Here is a 19,786-nt window from a genome sequence, read left to right on the forward strand (position 1 = left end):
TAACTGAATCAAAACAATCCCTTCTCCAATGTTAAACTAACAATCTTGGATTCTATTTGTATCACAGCTCATCTTTACTGATCACATATAAATATATTGCCATGAATGAAAAGAAGAAGACACTGATGTCATGTATGATAGTATTACACACTTTTCTAATAAACAACAGGTTGTTTTTTTTTTTAGCTCAATCCGTGTGTCTATCTAATTTTTTATCATTCCATTGAAATTGTGCACATTTATTCAAAGTCCATGACAATACATGAATAAAAAATTAACCATTAATTAATTAGTAAATCAATTAGTAGTAATTAATTAATTCATTCATTCATTTTGTTTTATATAGAAGAAGGGAGTTAAATACTGCAGTTTTGATAAAAAATGACAGTGATTTTGAGGTTCTTCCTTAAATATAAGCTATGTTTTTTAAAAATATATTTTTAAAAAGTTTATTTTTTCATAACAACACTTATGATACCAAACATAATAGCCCCAGATTGAACACAATAAACCACAAACATTTGTCATGTAACTTTTAATATTCATGAATTCTAATAGACATGTATGACATTGGTTCCATTCATAAATATAAACAATACTTTATTTCTTAAAAGTCAGGATAACATTAAGCACCATACTTTGATAGCTAAAAATAGATTTTTGGTCAAACATTGCATTTTAATTGCACTGCATTTCATTTCTCTTAACTGTCTATCCTCTTTCTAATACAATTTAAGTTCATTTCTGGGTATTCCAACCCTGTCTCTCCCTCACTCTGCACCATCCTTCTAATAAGCACAAAGATTATAGTCTGCATTTACAAATAGTTCTTTGAATAGAACTTTTTCTCCAACGGAACACTTTGCATACTCTGAATATTTGTCGGAACTCTTTGTTTATTTTTTTTAGAGAGATTAGTTCACATGGTGGTCTAATAGTTAATTATTCCAGTAGTTCGTGGAGGATCTATTCAGGCCTGGGAAACAGATTGACTGTTTTCTATTAAATTATAGTTTCTATCAGTGTTAGGTAAATACCTGGCAGTGGTTAAATGAATTGCATGCTAATCTATGGGCAAGAGGAGATGATGTAGAAACAGAAGCTTATCTTTCAATGAGCATGATATCATTCAATGTACACAAGAACTTGCTAGTCATGTCCAACCTTAGGCTTTCAGAGCTGGTTACATTTGGACTTGATGCTGACTTATTGTTAATTGTTGGACCACATTTTCAACTGCTGTAACTTACAACAGAAAACTACTGGTTTAGTCAGTCAATATGCAACAATTATAATTTTCTATAAAACACTAAATCTAGATCTATATCTGATGGGGGAAAAATAAAACAAAAATAATCATAATCAAAATTCTTTACAATGTATTTATAACTTTTATGGCTGTACCAGTTCCTCAAACAGATCTATGTATATAAAAAAAAAATCTGATTGTTAATAACATTTGTATATTTAAACAACTAAAAATATTCTAAAAATAGATGTCTCCAGCTTAAGCTGTATTATAGACACTCTTAGGCTGAACAAACATCAGAAAATATATAAGAGCAAAAAAGAAATTAAGCATAAAATATAGTGTAGGCTAATTGTTTGATTATATTTCTAATTTAGATTCAGGTATTATTCTTTCTGTTTCATTATCTAACAATAGAGGAAAGACAGAATAGGCTTTTAAAATATTGAAATGACAAAACAGTGTATCTAAGTTTCAATTAATTATCTTCTTTTTTAAAAAGATTATAATAAAGCTTGCTAGATCAAAAAGTAGAAGCTTGTATTTTTCTTTAAGGTCATAGGGTTAACTGTACATTTTATAACCAAATCATAATATTAATATTATTTATATGGCATGTTTTTAAGGCTCTGGTCCTCTTTCATGAACATGTGTGGAAAGTTTTGTTTGACATGTTTCTGATGTTTCTTCAGAATTGAAGTTGTTACATCCTAGCCCAGAGCTCCCTCAGGACGTCATTGGATGGTGGCAGCCAAGGTTCAAACCCAGGACCATCGTGACAACACTCCATAAGCACAAAGACCACATGACCAGGCAAGCCACATGGCAGATGTTTTCCATTTAGGCGCCCAGCAAACACAACTCTGTTTCAAATTTGTCTACATTGGGATTCAAACTCAAGCCCACCCTCACAACTCCTCAGCTAGGTAGTTAAGCAGTTTATAACACTCAGCCAGTTACACATCCCAAAATATAAAGTTCTAAGCTTTATATTCAAAGGAATTTAAAAATACAATTCAAGTGCTTCTCTCTATTTCACACCACCTCAATTGTTGTTCAAGTGAAACATTTTTTAAATAGTTTGTTCTTCTTCCTCCAACATCTCATTTGTCAACCATTTCATTTATTCCATTGTTGTAAGGAGATAGTCAATTACTGTTTGAAAACTAATACATAGTTTGTGAAGTAACTAGATTCAAGAGAATGATACATTTATAGTTAGACTAGAACTTCATATTCATTTAGCATTATAAATAGAAAAAAGTTTTTACAGCTTACTTTGACGTCAATAGCAGATTTGAATTTGATATGTTTTTAATTTTTTTTTACAAGATCTAATACTAAGCAACAAATATTCTTAAGTTTAGTGGGCACGACATGGCCTAAAGTGTGCCGATGTGCCAAAAAACTCAAACTCATACTCTTAAGTTTAATAATGGTGTCATAAAGAAATCAAGAGATAATTATATCAACCTGTAAATAACAAAAAAAAAACAACTTTTTCTTTTAAAAGGGAGGTCGCTGTTATCGCTGTTAAAACAAATTGGTTAAAATTTTTTTATCCCTATCTTAAAACTAATTAAACTTTAAACACGATACAAAAACTTACAATTTCTTTAAAAAAAAAAAAATTGTATATTTAAAAATATATTTCAATTGTACACTTCAAAAAAAAGTTATTTACATATAGATTTGTTTCTACCAGCTCAATGCTTCAATAGATTGAGAATAAAATAACAACACAAAAAAATATTTTGATATATTGAAATACATCAATCAGTTCTTACAGCAAGAATTATACAGAAGAAAAGTGACAACTTTCCTTCTAAATATTATAACTTATAACACAAATATTCATATTATTTTTTGTTCTTCTTTTCATAAATATATATGTCATATACATGTCACAGCCATTTTGAGAGCTTAAAATTACAACACACACGCAGTTTATTCTAATAGTTTTAAGAGGAAAAAAAACCCCAAAAAACTAAAATTTTTTTTTAAAGAAATCACATAATAAGATTCTATATACACTTTTCTCCTCTTGAAAATAAGTTTTTCAAACTTGCAAATCAATATATTTCATATTTTACCTGTCAGTTAACTATAAAAGAATAGGATTAATGTTGTTGTTTTTTCAAATTGTACCCAGTAATATAAAAATTTGCTGCCAGCTATTTTGAGATCATTTTTTTTTCTGGTAAATGACAAAGAAAAAAAAAGACTTCAAAGATGGCAGACCATTGTATATCATTTGTCTCAATTACAGATGGGAAGAAACACAATTTAAAACATTCAAAACTATGTAATTAAAAGAAATAAGTTACAATAGTGACAAATCCAAAGCTGAAATTGAATTTTCTATTTTATTGCTATCTAAATGTATATAGAAGATCAAACCAATTAAAATTTTAATATAATCATTAAGTTAAAGAAAAATGTGTAAAAATATATGATGTATAAAAATTGCACAATTCCCATTTGAATTAATTAAAATATTGTTTTGTAAAATGTCACCAAATATAAGCATCACAATTTATTGAATAAAATACTGTAACATAAATATGAAAACAGAAATTCACAACATTTAGAGAACTGTTGATCATGTACAAAGTTCAAAATGGACACAAGAGTCAGTAAAAATCAAAATAAAACATTTCTTGGAATTATATCTGTTTCTTTCAGGTGAAACAGTTTTCAGTGTCAGAGTTCAATGCCTTGATAGTAGACTTCTTTTTTTCCTGCTTAAAATGCTAAATTGGATCATATAGTGACCCTTGACTTCTAAGCATAAGACTCTCCAAGGTTTTTCTGGTTTGACCACTTACAATGCTGTTAGTATGTCCAGATTTGTTAAATCTGTCATTCAAAACTGAGATAATTAGCAACATAGATTTTTGTCACAAAATCACTGCTTGAGAGGCAAAGTTTGATCATCATCACTAGTTTGTGTTTGGGGATACGATTGCGAAGTTATCTTTGGGTCATTCTGTGGATTTAAAAGTGGATTGATCTCCGATTCATAAGGAGGCGGGGGCGCATCTGACATGACGTAAGGCGGTGGCAAATCTGGATTATAGGGTGTTTCCAATTTAGGATAAAGCTGGGGTGGGCTTGACAAAGACTCTAAAGGTGGTGCTGTGAAGTATCAAAAGTAATGAAAGTTAGTCACCTAGCTCAATAATTTCAATTGAATATAATCGTACATACAATATTCTGTCAGGGATTTATACAAGTCATTGGTTCGAATCACTCTTTCTGCTTTCTACATCATTTATGGATAAATAATAAGCATTATGAAACAAAAAAATTAAATTACGAAGCATGGTGGCTGAGTGGTAGAACATCTGGCAGAAATACCTAGGGTCTCGAACTCAATTTATCATTGAGATTGGGAGTGCTAAATAAATAAAAACATTTGTGTGAATATTTAATTCCATGATTCTACCTTGCATAATTGGGCAAGAAAACAAATTTTGTTGCTCAATATCAAACTAATCTCAAATACAATGTGAGGTACATATAACATGGTTCTCTAATAAAGAGCAGTCATAACAAGTAGCAATCAATGGGCCTAAATTTAAGGAATGAAAAATGTTGTGAAGTATTTGTGTGTGTGTGCATAATTCTGTTGTAACCATAAGTAATTCTATCCCAGATATATAGGGGAGTGATAGTTATAAGTAATTCCATTGCAGTTGAGGTGATATATAGGGGAATGAAAGTTGAAGTCAAAGAGACGAGTGACAGAAAGACGAAGTTTAAAGTGAGTTTTGTATTTTGTTCTTATTATTCAAGTTATTAATATTTCAATTGGTATCTAGATAGATCTACATTGAAGTTGAGTCTGTGTATATTTGTCACTAAAAGTTACAATCAGTTTTGTTCTATACAAAAAAGTTGAAGTTAAATTCAAATTTTGCATTAAGAAATTAATACGCCTACAAAAAGTTTTGTTTAGCTCTTTATAGCTACAACCTAAGCATCATGTATTTACAATAAACTAACAAAAAATCATTTTCTGTAGCTCAAGTTTTTTTGCAGGACAATTAATTATTGATTTGTTGTTTTTCTGTAAATAAATATTTTCCTTAAAGAACGTGGCAAAAAAAAAAGATTTACTGCTGCAGGGTGCAAAAGATTAACATATAGGAAACCATGATTTACTAGCAGGCTTTCATGTTTGTAAGAAAAGTAAAGTTCCCCCTTCAGTTCTTACTATCTGTAGGGTAGATGATGTAAAGGTCTTTTTTTTCTGTGGCTCACGGTCAATGAAGGTGTCATGTGGCCACCACAATGAACACACCCAACTAACGTCAGGCACCCATTAGAGTTGGGTGGACAAAGATTTGCCCTAACCCTAACCATAATTAAAAATCCCGGTCTTCACCACTCAGCCTCCTTCCTATATGTATGTCTATTTATATTTTTTCATAAAGAACTTGGAAAGTATCAGATTTAAAATGAAAAAATAAAGTCTAGTCATGTCCCTCTAAACAGAGACAAATCGATACGATCATGGCCCGATTCGGGCTAATATGGTTTCATTGGGTAAGGAACCCTATAGAAAAGTTAAATGTCACAGATACTGTTTACAAGAAGAGCTAGGTTACAAGACTTTACCTGTTGGTACTAGTGTTTGTTGTTCCGCCAGGGGGCTTGCTCTCTTTTGTCGTCTGTTACTACGCTTGCAGCAGCAGTAGACAATGGTTAAGCCTAAAAGGGCAATAAAAACGACTACTCCCAAAATGATGCCGATAAAGACTCCAATAGATGCTATTAAAACACTTTCGTCTGAAACATTGTCACCTGTAGAAATAAAAGACATAATTTATTAATAAGCAATTGAGTAAATCTTTTAAGGTTTGTCTTAGAGCTTTCATGAATTCTGGGTATTGGGTCTGCTTGAAAAGGTTTTTCAGTTGGGACAATTCATCATCATTCATGTACATGTTAGTTTATATAAGGAATTATATGTTAGACTTTAGTGAATTTAGGGGTGAACTAAAAGAAAAAGATGTACATGCTTCACATTTTGTGACAGGATTTAAATCAAAAGAATTCTCACCCTCAAACACAAAGTAAAAATCAGGGTTACACCACACTAAACAGAAAATATCCAGTCTAACCCTAGCTACCCTCTCAGATAACTAACCACTGTAACCTAGATACCCTCTTGGATGACTGACCATTGAATTTTCTGAGCTTCAGAGTCCTCACACTTTTGGTGTTAGTCTCGACACTCATTAGCAAACAATCCCATATTAATAATGTTTCTATTTCACTAACAAACTATCACCAATTACTACTGTTTCTGTTTCAGTACCAAATAATCTTCAACTACAATAAATTCTATTTCACCATCAAACTATCCCCAATTACTAGATTCTACTAATTCTGCATACTAACTACCATAAAAACCCCAACAACCGGTGATTCTGTGTCTCACTATCAGACAATCCCCAACTACTACTAATTTTGTATCCTCACTGCTGAACAGTCTACCAAATGATTGAGTAAAGTCACTAGCAAACTATCCTAAACTAATTCCTTAAATTCACTAGCAAACAATCCTTAAATGATTGTGTAAAGTCACTAGAAACTATCCTAAACTAATTCCTTAAGTTCTCTAGCAAACAATCCTTAAATGATTGTGTAAAGTCACTAGCAAACTATCCTAAACTAATTCCTTAAATTCACTAGCAAACAATCCTTAAATGATTGTGTAAAGTCACTAGCAAACTATCCTAAACTAATTCCTTAAATTCACATGCAAACAATCCTTAAATGATTATGTAAAGTCACAAGCAAACACTCCTCAAATGATTGTGTAGAGTCCCTAGCAAACAATCCTCAACTGATTGTATCAACTCACTTTTTTCTACTTCGATTTCAAATCTGTATCCTCTGTTGGAGTTCAGATCAGATTTTTTAACTTGAATTTTCACAGCACGTTCAGATGTACACATGTGTGTTGGCATGGAGTCAAGACGGCAGTCAAATGTTCTCTGCAAAAAAGCAAGGAGCCAACCATCAAATGTAAAATTAAGCTTGCATATAGTGAACACTCTAGATCTACATATCAAATAATCTTCAATGTAGGGTATGTGAAAATAAGGACCTGGTGTGAAAATCGGCCCTGGCATTACCAAACAATAGGGCCGAAAATTGTGTGCGTGTGTGTTTAAAGTGTTAAAAACGGAACGCACACTTCAAAGGCAAAAACATTAAGCCTATATAGCATAAAGGCCTACCAATACAATTACCAAATAAAAGCCCACTAAGGCTACTAAGAAGCACTACATTCCATAACCTATTACATTTCTACATGTAGGCGGTAGGCATTCCACCATTACTGTAAATCTATAAAGATCTTTAGACCTAGATCTAGATCTATTAAAAGTCAATCACGACATACTTTAATTTATTTTTACAATAATAAATCCAAACCTTTTAAAGACCTTACTGTGATTCAAAGCACCGGCGAAGGTTCCACTAAGCCAGTTGTTTTGGGCCCACGATGGATTTGTCCAAATGCCCATATTTATAGCCAGTCCGCCCCGAGCTGCCTCATTATGATGTCAAGTTGTAAGCACAATGCTCTAACAGACGATCTTGACATGCACACAAATTAAACTTTTTAATTTTGCAAATTCAATTCAGGCACAGGCTTGTTTGTTTGTAAAATGTTTTACATGTTTCGGATGTTCCTTCAGAGTTGAAGATAGTTTACTTCCTAGTCCTAACCTCCCGCAGGACAACGGGGGATGGGGGGGGTCAGGGTTTGAACCCCGGACCATCGATAAATCCAAACGACAATCCAGCGCGCTAACCGCACGACCAGGCAGGCTTAACATATCACGATCGCTAATTTTTTGCTCATAAAAGTTTGTCTCTAAAATGCGAGGATATTTTTATTATATCTATTTCTACATTATTTATGTTTTGAAATAAATAGAATTTTTTTGTGAGATATTCAAGGACTACTTTTTTATATGTCTTAAATAAAATAATAATTAATAATAATTAATAATAATAATAATAATAATAATAATAATCTTTATTGTCCGTATGGAAATTTGTCTTACAATTTGTGCATTGCACCAAACAAAAAACATTATAACTTTAAGAAACCAAAATGTACATTCACACTAGACTCACTCATAATTTACATGTGACAAAGTTTATACCAGATTGTTCTTATTTAATGATTTGATTGCCAGGGGAACAAAAGAGTGTTTGTGTCTGTTTGTCTTTGCTATCGGTGTCTTGTATCTCTTTTGTGATGGTAAAATCACAAAATCCTGACACAAGGGGTGATTCTTTATTTCGAGTATCTTCTTAGCTTTTTTAAAATAGATGTTTGTTTCATACAACTGCCCAAAACTTGTTCAAGGAGTTAAGGACTACATTTATTTACAAGTCTAAACAAAAACAGCTCACGTGTCAACATACCCAGAGGTTTTCTTTTGGTTTGGTCAATCTGTAAATATTAATCCGCACTTTACAGTCTTCGATTTCAAGCTTTTCAAACTTCAAACAAACTCCAAATTTTGTTGGCGCCTTGAAGCTGATGTTGCAGACCAAAGTCTCGTGCGCAAATGTACCTCCGATGTGTTTCAGGGTGTACTCCTCGTCATCCAAGTCAAAGGGCTCCATTTTTGAGCAGTCCCCATAGCTGTTAAAATACACTTCTGTATCAGAAGTAGAATAGAGACGTTACAATCTTCACATTAGGAAATGATACATTGGATGAAATGATACAACATGGGCTTTATGTGTATGGTGACCTTAGCCATGCGCGGGGCCCTGAGCGAGTGTCATTTCATTTATATCAGGGCCACAAATATTTGTACTGTAATAACTGAAGGGAGGCAACCCAACGAGACATGTGTTTATTTACATGAGGACATGACAAACACATAGGACATCTGCCTTGAGCACAGCATCTTCATCTCGGCTCTAGACTTGGGCGGACATCGTTCTCTCTCTCTCTCTCATGACCACATCCTTCCTAGTCTAGTCACTAATAGTGCGCACCTTCTGCACTATCTTGGATGGCGGTGCGCATGGCGGGGTTACAACAGTACGATGGGCTGACGGGGACAAAGTAATCACTTTATCGCTGGCCTGGGGCGGTTCCGCCCTACTCGCTATCCCCTAATGCCGCATTTGGTTCCATGCTTGACATCAAGCTACCTACCCACTTACCTACTTACCTACCTACCTCTCCACCTACCTAACTACTCACCTACTTAATTTTATGGCCAATGATTATTTAGAGTGTTTTGTGGTCAGTGCAAAGGCCAACCACCTTTACTTCCCCGACTTGTATTGGGTACCCATTAGAGTTTGGTGGGCTCATCCTAAAAAAATCCTGAAGTTTAAAGTCCCAGTCTTCAACCGGATTTAAACTCGAGACCCCGCGCTTTGGAATACAAACGCTGAGCCAATGAGAGAGGGCACAGTGTAATAACGTGCTTCAATTGTTTTGATTGAAAATTTTTGTTTTCCTAGTTTTACTTGACCCCAATGAAAAAAAAACACAAAATTAAATATTAGATTGCATGACTATTGGTTACAATCAAACGTCGAACTAGACCACGAACTCAGAAGTCCACTCGGTAGCCTATCCCCAGCCATCTACCTAGGGGCTAAAAATAATGCCCAAACAGGTTGAGCCGATCTTATCTATCTTATCTTATAAATTACAGACGTTCCTTCATAAAAAAGAAGACATATACTATACATATCCGTGTGTTAATCTAGTTGTAGCCTACAAGTTAACTAGACATTCTGCTAAGTCATTGTTGTTGTGTTGTTGTTTTTTGGCAGATTTAGGCAACCCGTTCCATGCCCTAATGGCACTCTTGAGGAAAGCCATCTGATCTCTATAGACTCTAAGGGCTTATACCCTCATTTGGAACCACACACACACACACAAATGATAATCGACAATTTATAGAACTTTAAAACTTCCAATAGACCGAGGCCAATCGCTATAGAAGGCCTTTAACGTCGCAACCTGTGGGCAGTGGAGACCATATAGAAAACACGAAAAACATGCATATATGTAACCCTGCAGCAGTAAATCTTTGTCTATAGAGTCAGTGGAGACCAATAGCTCGTTGCCAGGTCACAGGTCTGTATGAAGTGACAAAGAGATATTGGTCTTCACTGCCCACGGGCTTCTACGTGGCAGGTCAGCGCTGAGACCTGCTATATCGAATGGTTTCCACTAGACAGACCACCAGGACAATATCAACTTCCCCTCCCCTGCAAATAACAATCTACAATCTTCCATATAAGAACAGGACACGCACCTTAAATTATCACCTTAACAAGCTAAATCCCCCCCACACAAACCTTTGTAAACAATCGCCCAACCGTATGAAACCATAAACCATCTCATTTTTTGAATGCCCCTTCGTAACCCACCTTACTCAGACCTTACTACCACTTCAGCCCACCATAACCAACACTATATGGCAGTGCTAGAACAGTCTGCAAAAGAGCCTACAGCTCAACAGCAAAAAGCTAGAAGAAGAAGACAGACTCCCCCCCCCCTAACTGCTAAAGTCAAAAGAATTCTAGGGAAAATCTTCCATCAGCCGCGCTGTGCGTGATACGCCTATGTTCTGTTCAGAATCAATGAAGTGTTAGCCATCTGATCTACTTCCGTAAGAAAAAAATCAATTATTAGGAGCATGTGTTGTGGAAACAAAATCTGATTTAGAGTTAAATTAAACAGAGGAAAGAAAACATTGTTTATATTTAGATCTATATTTAGGTTGGTTTCATGAATAGGGTATAAGTCTACGTTGTATTTGACCTTTTATATAAGGTGGTCAAAAGGCCCCCCTTCTTAGCAACTTTAGCTTGTAAAATAAACACAATTAATACACTTTTATCTGTTAAAAAAACAAAACAAAGACAGTATTGCTTCATGTATTGGCTACGCCAATGAAAAGTAGTGAAAAGTATCAATTTTGCTTGACAATGAGTGTTGGAGAAATAATGTGATTAACTTTTTTTAAATATACAAAGTGAGCTGATATAAGCATAAGCTTTGTCAAAATTATAGTTTGATGGTAAAAAAAGTGACTCTTCTAGACCTAATTGTAAAGTTCATCTTTTAAAATTGTATTTATTACATGTTTCAAGTTTACCAAAATGTAGTTAAAACACGGAATAGCCACCGTTATTATCTAGCACTTTACCTTTGTTTGCGAGTACTGGATTCACATAATATTGCTGCAGCCAGAGCAATAGGAAGATGTAGGAGCGATGAAAGGAAGCTGCCACCATTGCTGCTGCTGTTGTTTCTGCTGCTGCTGGGTCACGTCATTAGTCTACATGCTAGACAGGGGAAACAAAACCAGACACACAGAGTAAATAAAGAGATCAATGTCGTCTGTGCAAGGAGCACAGACCCAATACAGACACGCAATTAAAACAGAAGTCATTGTATTCTGACAATGTTGCTCGTATCAATTGATTGGGTCTTCCGACACCTCAAGCATTCAAACTTTTGAAATATGATGATAGTTGTATTATTAGAAATTCTGTGGTGGGGCTTCAGTCATGGATTATAGAGTATTTATCTATGGTTCATTGGCGTTCGACATGCTTCATCGGCCACTCCTGATACCATTCATAGAATTGTACAAAGGAATCAAGAATCTATGTCATAAATGTGTTGCATTATAAAGAGATATTTGTGTTTTAAACTGCGATGTATTTATATATATAGATATAAATTTATAGGCCTACATCTTTATTCTAGAGAAAAGTTGGTCTACAATATAATGTTTGTCCAGAGATTAACGAGGAGTGCAATATTTCACGTGACTACGCAGCCCTAGATGCGACCCACATATTTTACCACATCCAATGCAGACATAAACGTCCGCCGATGGTTGATTTACATTCTGTTTGTGAGGTCTACAAAGATCGCAATTGAGATTGATCATACATACCCCAGTTTCACTGAAACATTAAATGTGAAGTTCACATCAGAAACTTTGCTTTTAAAAAAGAATTCACAAAAGAATTTTGTCTTTGTGATCGGTGACTAGTACCTTCTCTGTGATGGTTGAAAATAAAAGTTCAGAGGTGGTTAAGCGGTAAAACGCTTGGCTTCGAGAATTGATGTCTCTGGTTCGAATCCTGGTGAAGACAGGGATTTTGATTTCGGGATCTTCGAGCGCCCCTGAGTTCACCCAGCTCTAAAGGGTACCTGACATTAGTTTGGGAAAAGTAAAGGCGGCTGGTCGTTGTGCTGGCAACATGACACCATCGTTAACCGTGGGCCAAAGAAACAGATGACCGCTACATCATCTGCCCTGTAGATCGCAAAGTCTGAAAGAGGAACTTTACTTTAAGAAGGTTAAAACCGTGCCCCAAAGTTATTGATATCAATGTCGTGAACACATTCTCACATTTCAAAAACATAAAAAAAGTATCCACGCTTTCAACGCAAGGACCTTTCAATCTAATGACTGTAACACTAGACCATGAGATCTGATTAATTCCATTTAATATTATTGTATGAAACAATAGAAGATGAACATCGCCTGTTCATGTTGCGCATACCATATTTTTCACGAGGATTGTAATCACGCTCACTTCTCGTTACAGTATTTCATAAGCATTGAAGTTATGAGAAATTGAGAGAGAAAAAAAAGTGGAAAATTTTGCAATTTGTCTGTTTCTATTCCAAAGTCCAAGCCACCTTATGTATTATTAATTTCAACCCAGTCTCGGGAGAATAAAACTAAGAGAAAAATCAATATTCAAACTTAAGTTTTATGTCTTTATAGAAAATGTTTACAATAAACTGAACAATGCCAAGGACGCTAAATTGAACTTCTACATTGCCAACTAAATCAAATGTAAAAATTAAATTGTTTCTGCAGTGCAACGAAGTCCACACACGTTATCACATACGAATATATAGGGGGAAAACCCCCCAGCTTATCATGACATACTTTATTCTGTACTCCGGAGACACCAAAAAGCTTGCTATTTATTGGTTTTCCGCCAGGTATGAAAATGTCCAATAGGATTTGAATTAACATTAGTTACAATTCTAAGTTGTGTTTTTTTTCCATGAGCAAACATTTTCCTTATATGTGTTCATCCATAAAGATTGATACTTCTTAATTTAGCTAACTAAAACAAAAGAAATCAAGTGGATTCAAACAAAAATGGATGGCTGCCTGGTCGTGCGGTTTGCGCGCTGGACTGTCGTTCAGATTTATCGATGGTCCAGAGTTCAAACCCTGCCCGCTCCCATCCCCCGTCGTCCTGCGGGAGGTTTCGACTAGGAAGTAATTATCTTCAACTCTGAAGGAACATCCGAAACATGTAAAACAAACAAACAAAAATAGAATACTGGTGATGAATTCTTCTCTTTGGTGCATGGGAACACAATCTATGGAGTACCGGAGTTGTAATGTATTTGAATTTAAATAAAAAAAAAAACAAGTTTTCTTTTCGGGGAAGCGCAATTCTTTGATGACAATTAGATCTATGTTTTTCACAATCAGAACAGATACGTTACCATTAAAAAAATTGGAGAATACAAATCTCCCCATTGCCCTGTCTAAATACTTTAATGTATTTATCTTAATTGTCTTTTGTTTTGGCGGAGTAATATGCATGCTTTGGCGGAGTAATATCCAACCATAACCAATTTGGCAACATTTGCATGTTATTATTAGCCTCGTCACAGACTTCCAAAAAAAAGAGACACGTGACTAGCAACCAATACAACAATCTATGGAAAAGATTTTTTTTTATTGGTCTAGAAATGATATGCTTTCTTTCTTTGTCAGTGAATGCGCAAGTCGGCTGGTTGAAGACGTAGGAGCAGACGTAGGATTATGGATTTTCCCGCCAAGTCATAAGTTGATGTCCAATAATCAACACTCAACAGTAGCACCTTTGTTATGTGTTTAAATGATAGAAATAATCTGGAATAGTTTTTTTTTTTTGGAAGATGGTACAAAGATCTGATCTATATGCATACTAAGTGAAAAATAACTTTACTGAAAGGTCAAATAAATCGATCAAAGTTAATTAAGGTAACAAGTTATTCTAGGAATAAACGCAATTATTATGTTTGTAAAATGTTTGACATGTTTCGATCGTTCCTTCAGATTCTGAAAATAATTACATCCCGCCGGACGACGGGAAATGGCATCGGGCAGGGTTAGAGCCCGGGAACATCAGAACCACCGAAAGACAGTCCAGAGCGCATACCACACGACCAGGCAGCAATCTAATCAATAAGACTGAGATATATAAGCATGAAGGACTTATCTTATAGATGACAGATATCTAATATATTGCAGACGTGTATGTTTTAATTAGAAAATTAAACTTAGTCATTGTGGTTGTTTTTTCTGTATGATTCAGGCCACCCGTTCTAACGCTCTAATGACACTAGGAAAGAAAAAACTACTAGCGGGATTTTGTCCTAACATGTGGTACAAAAATGTGTCTTTATCTTTATGTTTTTCTGAGTATTTTTTTTTATTACAACTCTGTATTAACTCAGTCTGTCTGGGGGTTCAAATCTTGTACACGTTATTTCTCTCACTTTCCAGTCTGGGATCAAGCTGAAACTTTGCAAACCATTATTCCATGTCTATGACAGCACATTAATCAATAAAACAAAATAACAAATTAGTTAATCAATTAGTGGTAATTGATTAAGTTGGTTTTACATAGAAAAGGGGAAATTAATCTTGTAGTATTTATAAATCTGACAGTTCTTTCCCTTGCATAAGCTTTGTATTTTTTCTATTTTAGCCTGTTAGATAATGTTCCTTGTATTCGGTTCAGAGTTGTATGTGTTATTTCTATTTTACTTGTTGGTCGTCTGCCCAGGAGTGTCGCAGAGTTTAGTGATTGCTGTGTTACTCCAGTCCAATGCGAATATCCATCAAGGGAGGTAATACAAGTGTACCACCCATCCTTCTCAATGTTTAGCTTCAAAGACATTATTATTGTTGCTATTGAAACAATACGTGAGTGAAATGAATATTATGATCGTAAAGCCTATAGTATCTACCCTATCTTCGTATAATAATTGCTTTGTCTTCTATATAGAATCCCTGTTTTAGGGCTGGTAAAGTCTTTAAAAATAAAGTATAACAATAATAGTAAAAAAAAAAAAACACAGACGAACAAATGTTGTATGTGTGTGTGTCAGTGTGTGTGTGTGTGCGTGTTATTAATAACTTTCATTGCTATGGTTGAGACATTTCTAGTTCCGGTTTAGAATGAGTGTTGTTGTGTTGAATTATTTGTATTGGAGTGTGTGTGCGTGTTTCAATAGAAGATTATGAAGCGTGGGGCGGATGTTTTGGATTGGATTGGTTAAAAAAGTTTCTGATGAAACCACGAGGTGGTGTGACCTAATTCAAGGGTGATTTTGGAAAGACTCGGAAGTGGAATATATGTGTATTTATGAACAAAAGTCACATTCTAGTTTGATTTCAAAAGAAGTTTATTTAAAAGTTTATTTCAATAGAGTGGAATACGCCTACATCGGGTTAGTAGTTAGCTGTACTTGCTGTTTGGGGCTACAAATCAACGATCAAGCTTGAACAACATTGTTGAGAAATGCTTTCCAATAGACAAGCGACTATATTGGGACTATCTCCCATTCCATCATCTCAAGTCAATAGTTATTTCAAGTCCAAGGCAAGGTAGAAATCTTACAAGTCATCGAGCACTTCGATCTATTCACTACATGGAAGACAGACAACGTGAGAGAGAGAGATGCTAGTAAAAATAAACTTTGGTGACATCCCGAAAAATCATTCTGTACGGGCAACTTGCGTCTGGCTCAATAAAAACTGGTCGCTCCCACCTCCGTTACGTGGATGTGAAAAAACGGGACCTTAAATCAGTGAACATTAATACTGACCATTGGGAAGACATAGCCTTAGACTGCACTAGCTGGAGAGAGACGGTGACCAAGCTATGGACAGCTGGAAAACATGGGCCTCAGCTCTAGAAGAAAAGCGTGTCACACCGAAAATGGCCAGCTCCTCTACCACAAAAGCGAAAGCCACCTTGACCTGCAATATATGTGGACGGGAGTGTATCTCCAAAATAGGTTTGGTTTGGTTTGGTTTTGGTTTTGGGCACATCGGCACAATTTTAGGCCATGTCGTGCCTGCATTCCCTTAAGGACTACTCTCTCTCTCTCTCTACATAGCAAGGTCTTCACAGCCATGTGGAAAAGTGTTCGAGATGAACCATAGTCGTTCTACGACTGAAGGAGGCCAATATTTTAGTTAAAATCAAACCGATTATTTGGTTTATCATTGCCTATTACAAAAACGTAGAAAGAATTCAACAGTTAAAATTAGCAAAATTTAGGCTTTAAATTGTACTTTTCCTTTATTTATAGAAGGCAGATAACAAATATTAAATAAACCAAAAAAAAAAAAAAAAAGCAGAGATAACCATAAGCCATAAACATAAACCGACCAAATACTCAACAATTTGAAGAAAAAGGGAAAGAAGTGATAGCATAGTTTCGTTTCTTTTTCAGGCAATGCAGAAACATTTTTTAAACAAAGCGATAAGACGAACTGAAATCCGTCTTTTTTTTTTAAGGGGGGGGGGGGGCGGGGGGTTTAAAATATGTACTGAATCTTAAATACAGTTTTTTTAGAAATAGAACTACACGCAGCCCTTACAGAAGAAAAATATAAACCCAATGTATTATTATTTGTTTTTGAATGGACATTGTTACAGTGAAAAGGCAGAGGCTACAAATATAGAAATGAGAAAATTATTGAAACGAATTATTCCCCCCCCCCCTTCAGAAACAGACGTTTATTGAAAAGAAACTTTAAATAAAACATGTTCAGTAAAAAAAAAAGTCTTTTAGTTATGAACTTTCTAAACAGGGCATCACATTTGTCTATTAAATATTATTGTTTATTTTTAATGTTGACGTCATTAATGGCTTTTTAAAAACTTCCTCTTCGAAACTGTAACAATATGAATCTCTCCAGCTGTTCTTGCGTTAATATTAAAAAACACACATATGAAAAAGTTATTAGAATATCAATCAATGGTAAAGCCTCGAGAGGTCACGTGTTGTCGCTGGTTTCCCAGATTTCAGACGTTGATAATCAATCTAATTTCAACATTTTTTTTTGTCGGATATATAAAAAGAAAAGACACATAACGAACTTTGAAAATCTGCCTGTACACGGTACTTTTAAATTAGAAAGATTGTCTAGAGTCTAGAGTGAACTTTTAATTGAGATACTCGGTATATCATCTTCCTCATCTCTCCAGCTGGTATACTAAATCCATGATTTTTACAAAGCTTTTATCAACTCCTTCCGTCTCTCTGTCTGTCTGGTAAAAAGTTTGTACACGTGATTTCTCCCACACCCAATCTCGGATCAAGCTGAAATTTAGGAGAATTATTTCTTTTACCTGACAACACATGAATCAATAAAAAAAATTATTCAATTAGTTAATTAACTATTAGTAATAAATAATTTTGTTTTATATCTTTTTTTTTTTCACACTTTCATGAAGACTTCATTAAAACTGTACGCAGTTAAAAGGTTAAAACTGCACGCAGTTAAAAGGTTAAAACTGTACACATATCGAAAACGCATAATCCTGTTTGAGTCAAACCATACTACATCATTTCTCTATTTTTCTGTCTCTAACTAGAGTGATAATAAAAAAAAAGGCTTAACTCTACTTCTCTTTCTAGAGAGACCACACACAGCCCCTACACATAAACTTAGATTGAAAAGGATAATAAAAAAATGAAAATATGAAAACATCGATGCTTGTAAAATACCAAGTACCACTTGGCATGGCTTGAAGTACCGCCAGTGGTGTGCGTACTACACTATGAAGAGCACTGTAGTAAAACACCAACAAGTGAGTACCTATCGTTTCGTGCTCTAAACCCAGCCCATAGGTACTTCAGTTTCCATTGATCTGCTCGGTGTGTTAGGTGATCTTACAAGCGTGCATTGGGAAACTGTACAACGGAATGACACACGGGGGTAAACGTGAGTAAGAGGGTCAGTTAATAAATGGAAAGTGAGTAGATAGCTTGACCGACACAGACGATGTAGTCAAAATGGAAAGGAAAGCGACAGAAGTGAGTAGATAGCTTGACCGACACAGACGATATAGTTAAAATGGAAAAGAAAGCGACAGAAGTGAGTAGATAGCCTGACCGAGACAGACGATGTAGTCAAAATGGAAAGGAAAGATAAGTGGGTAGATAGCTTGACCGAGACAGACGATGTAGTCAAAATGAAAAGGAAAGATAAGTGAGTAGATAGCTTGACCGAGACAGACGATGTAGTCAAAATGGAAAGGAAAGATAAGTGGGTAGATAGCTTGACCGAGACAGACGATGTAGTCAAAATGAAAAGGAAAGATAAGTGAGTAGATAGCTTGACCGAGACAGACGATGAAGTCAAAATGAAAAGGAAAGATAAGTGGGTAGATAGCTTGACCGAGACAGACGATGTAGTCAAAATGAAAAGGAAAGATAAGTGAGTAGATAGCTTGACCGAGACAGACGATGTAGTCAAAATGAAAGGAAAGATAAGTGGGTAGATAGCTTGACCGACACAGACGATGTAGTCAAAATGGAAAGGAAAGATAAGTGGGTAGATAGCTTGACCGACACAGACGATGTAGTCAAAATGGAAAGGGAAGATAAGTGGGTAGATAGCTTGACCGAGACAGACGATGTAGTCAAAATGAAAAGGAAAGATAAGTGGGTAGATAGCTTGACCGAGACAGACGATGTAGTCAAAATGACAGACACATTGACTTTAGAACGACCGCCCGTTAAATATTACATTATAAAACATGCCAGTGTAGAAAAAGAATAACATTGTAAAGAGAAATAAGTCACCGTAAAGAGAAATAAGTCATTGTAAAGAGAAATAAGTCATTGTAAAGAGAAATAAGTCATTGTAAAGAGAAATAAGTCATTGTAAAGAGAAATGAGTCATCGTAAAGAGAAATAAGTCATTGTAAAGAGAAATGAGTCATTGTAAAGAGAAATGAGTCATTGTAAAGAGAAATGAGTCATCGTAAAGAGAAATAAGTCATTGTAAAGAGAAATGAGTCATTGTAAAGAGAAATGAGTCATTGTAAAGAGAAATGAGTCATCGTAAAGAGAAATAAGTCATTGTAAAGAGAAATGAGTCATTGTAAAGAGAAATAAGTCATTGTAAAGAGAAATGAGTCGTTGTAAAGAGATGTAGTAATTCATACTATAAATCACTGTAACAAAGATGTCAACATAAAGTTCCATTACTCTGAAGAAATCTAGAAGATTTGGCTTATCCATATGAGTTTATCTGAAAGTTATTTGCTCCAAGACAGAGAGAGAGAGAGAGAGAGAGAGGGGGAGAGAGAGAGAGAGAGATAATCTATTTTGCTTAAGATGTTTTTGGATGTTTGAAGACTATTACATCCTAGCCTCAAACCTCCCGGAGGACCGTAGGGATT

General features: G+C 35.0%; 1 protein-coding gene across 2 annotated transcripts in view; it reads right to left on the reverse strand.

Moving 5' to 3' along the window:
- Window positions 1–520: 520 nt before the first annotated feature.
- LOC106073519 (uncharacterized) overlaps window positions 521–19,786 on the reverse strand; it is a 31,108-nt gene continuing 11,842 nt past the window's right edge. For both annotated transcript variants that reach the window (XM_056027739.1, XM_056027740.1), the window contains exons 2-6: window positions 11,470–11,608; window positions 8,705–8,943; window positions 7,125–7,257; window positions 5,873–6,058; window positions 521–4,387 (exon numbers count right to left, since the gene is read on the reverse strand). In XM_056027739.1, the coding sequence (XP_055883714.1) occupies window positions 4,158–4,387; window positions 5,873–6,058; window positions 7,125–7,257; window positions 8,705–8,943; window positions 11,470–11,557 (876 nt within the window). In that variant the 5' untranslated portion in view covers window positions 11,558–11,608 and the 3' untranslated portion in view covers window positions 521–4,157. The remainder of the gene's footprint in view (window positions 4,388–5,872; window positions 6,059–7,124; window positions 7,258–8,704; window positions 8,944–11,469; window positions 11,609–19,786) is intronic.

Source organism: Biomphalaria glabrata, chromosome 4 (assembly GCF_947242115.1).
Source record: "Biomphalaria glabrata chromosome 4, xgBioGlab47.1, whole genome shotgun sequence".
Classification (NCBI taxonomy): domain Eukaryota; kingdom Metazoa; phylum Mollusca; class Gastropoda; family Planorbidae; genus Biomphalaria; species Biomphalaria glabrata.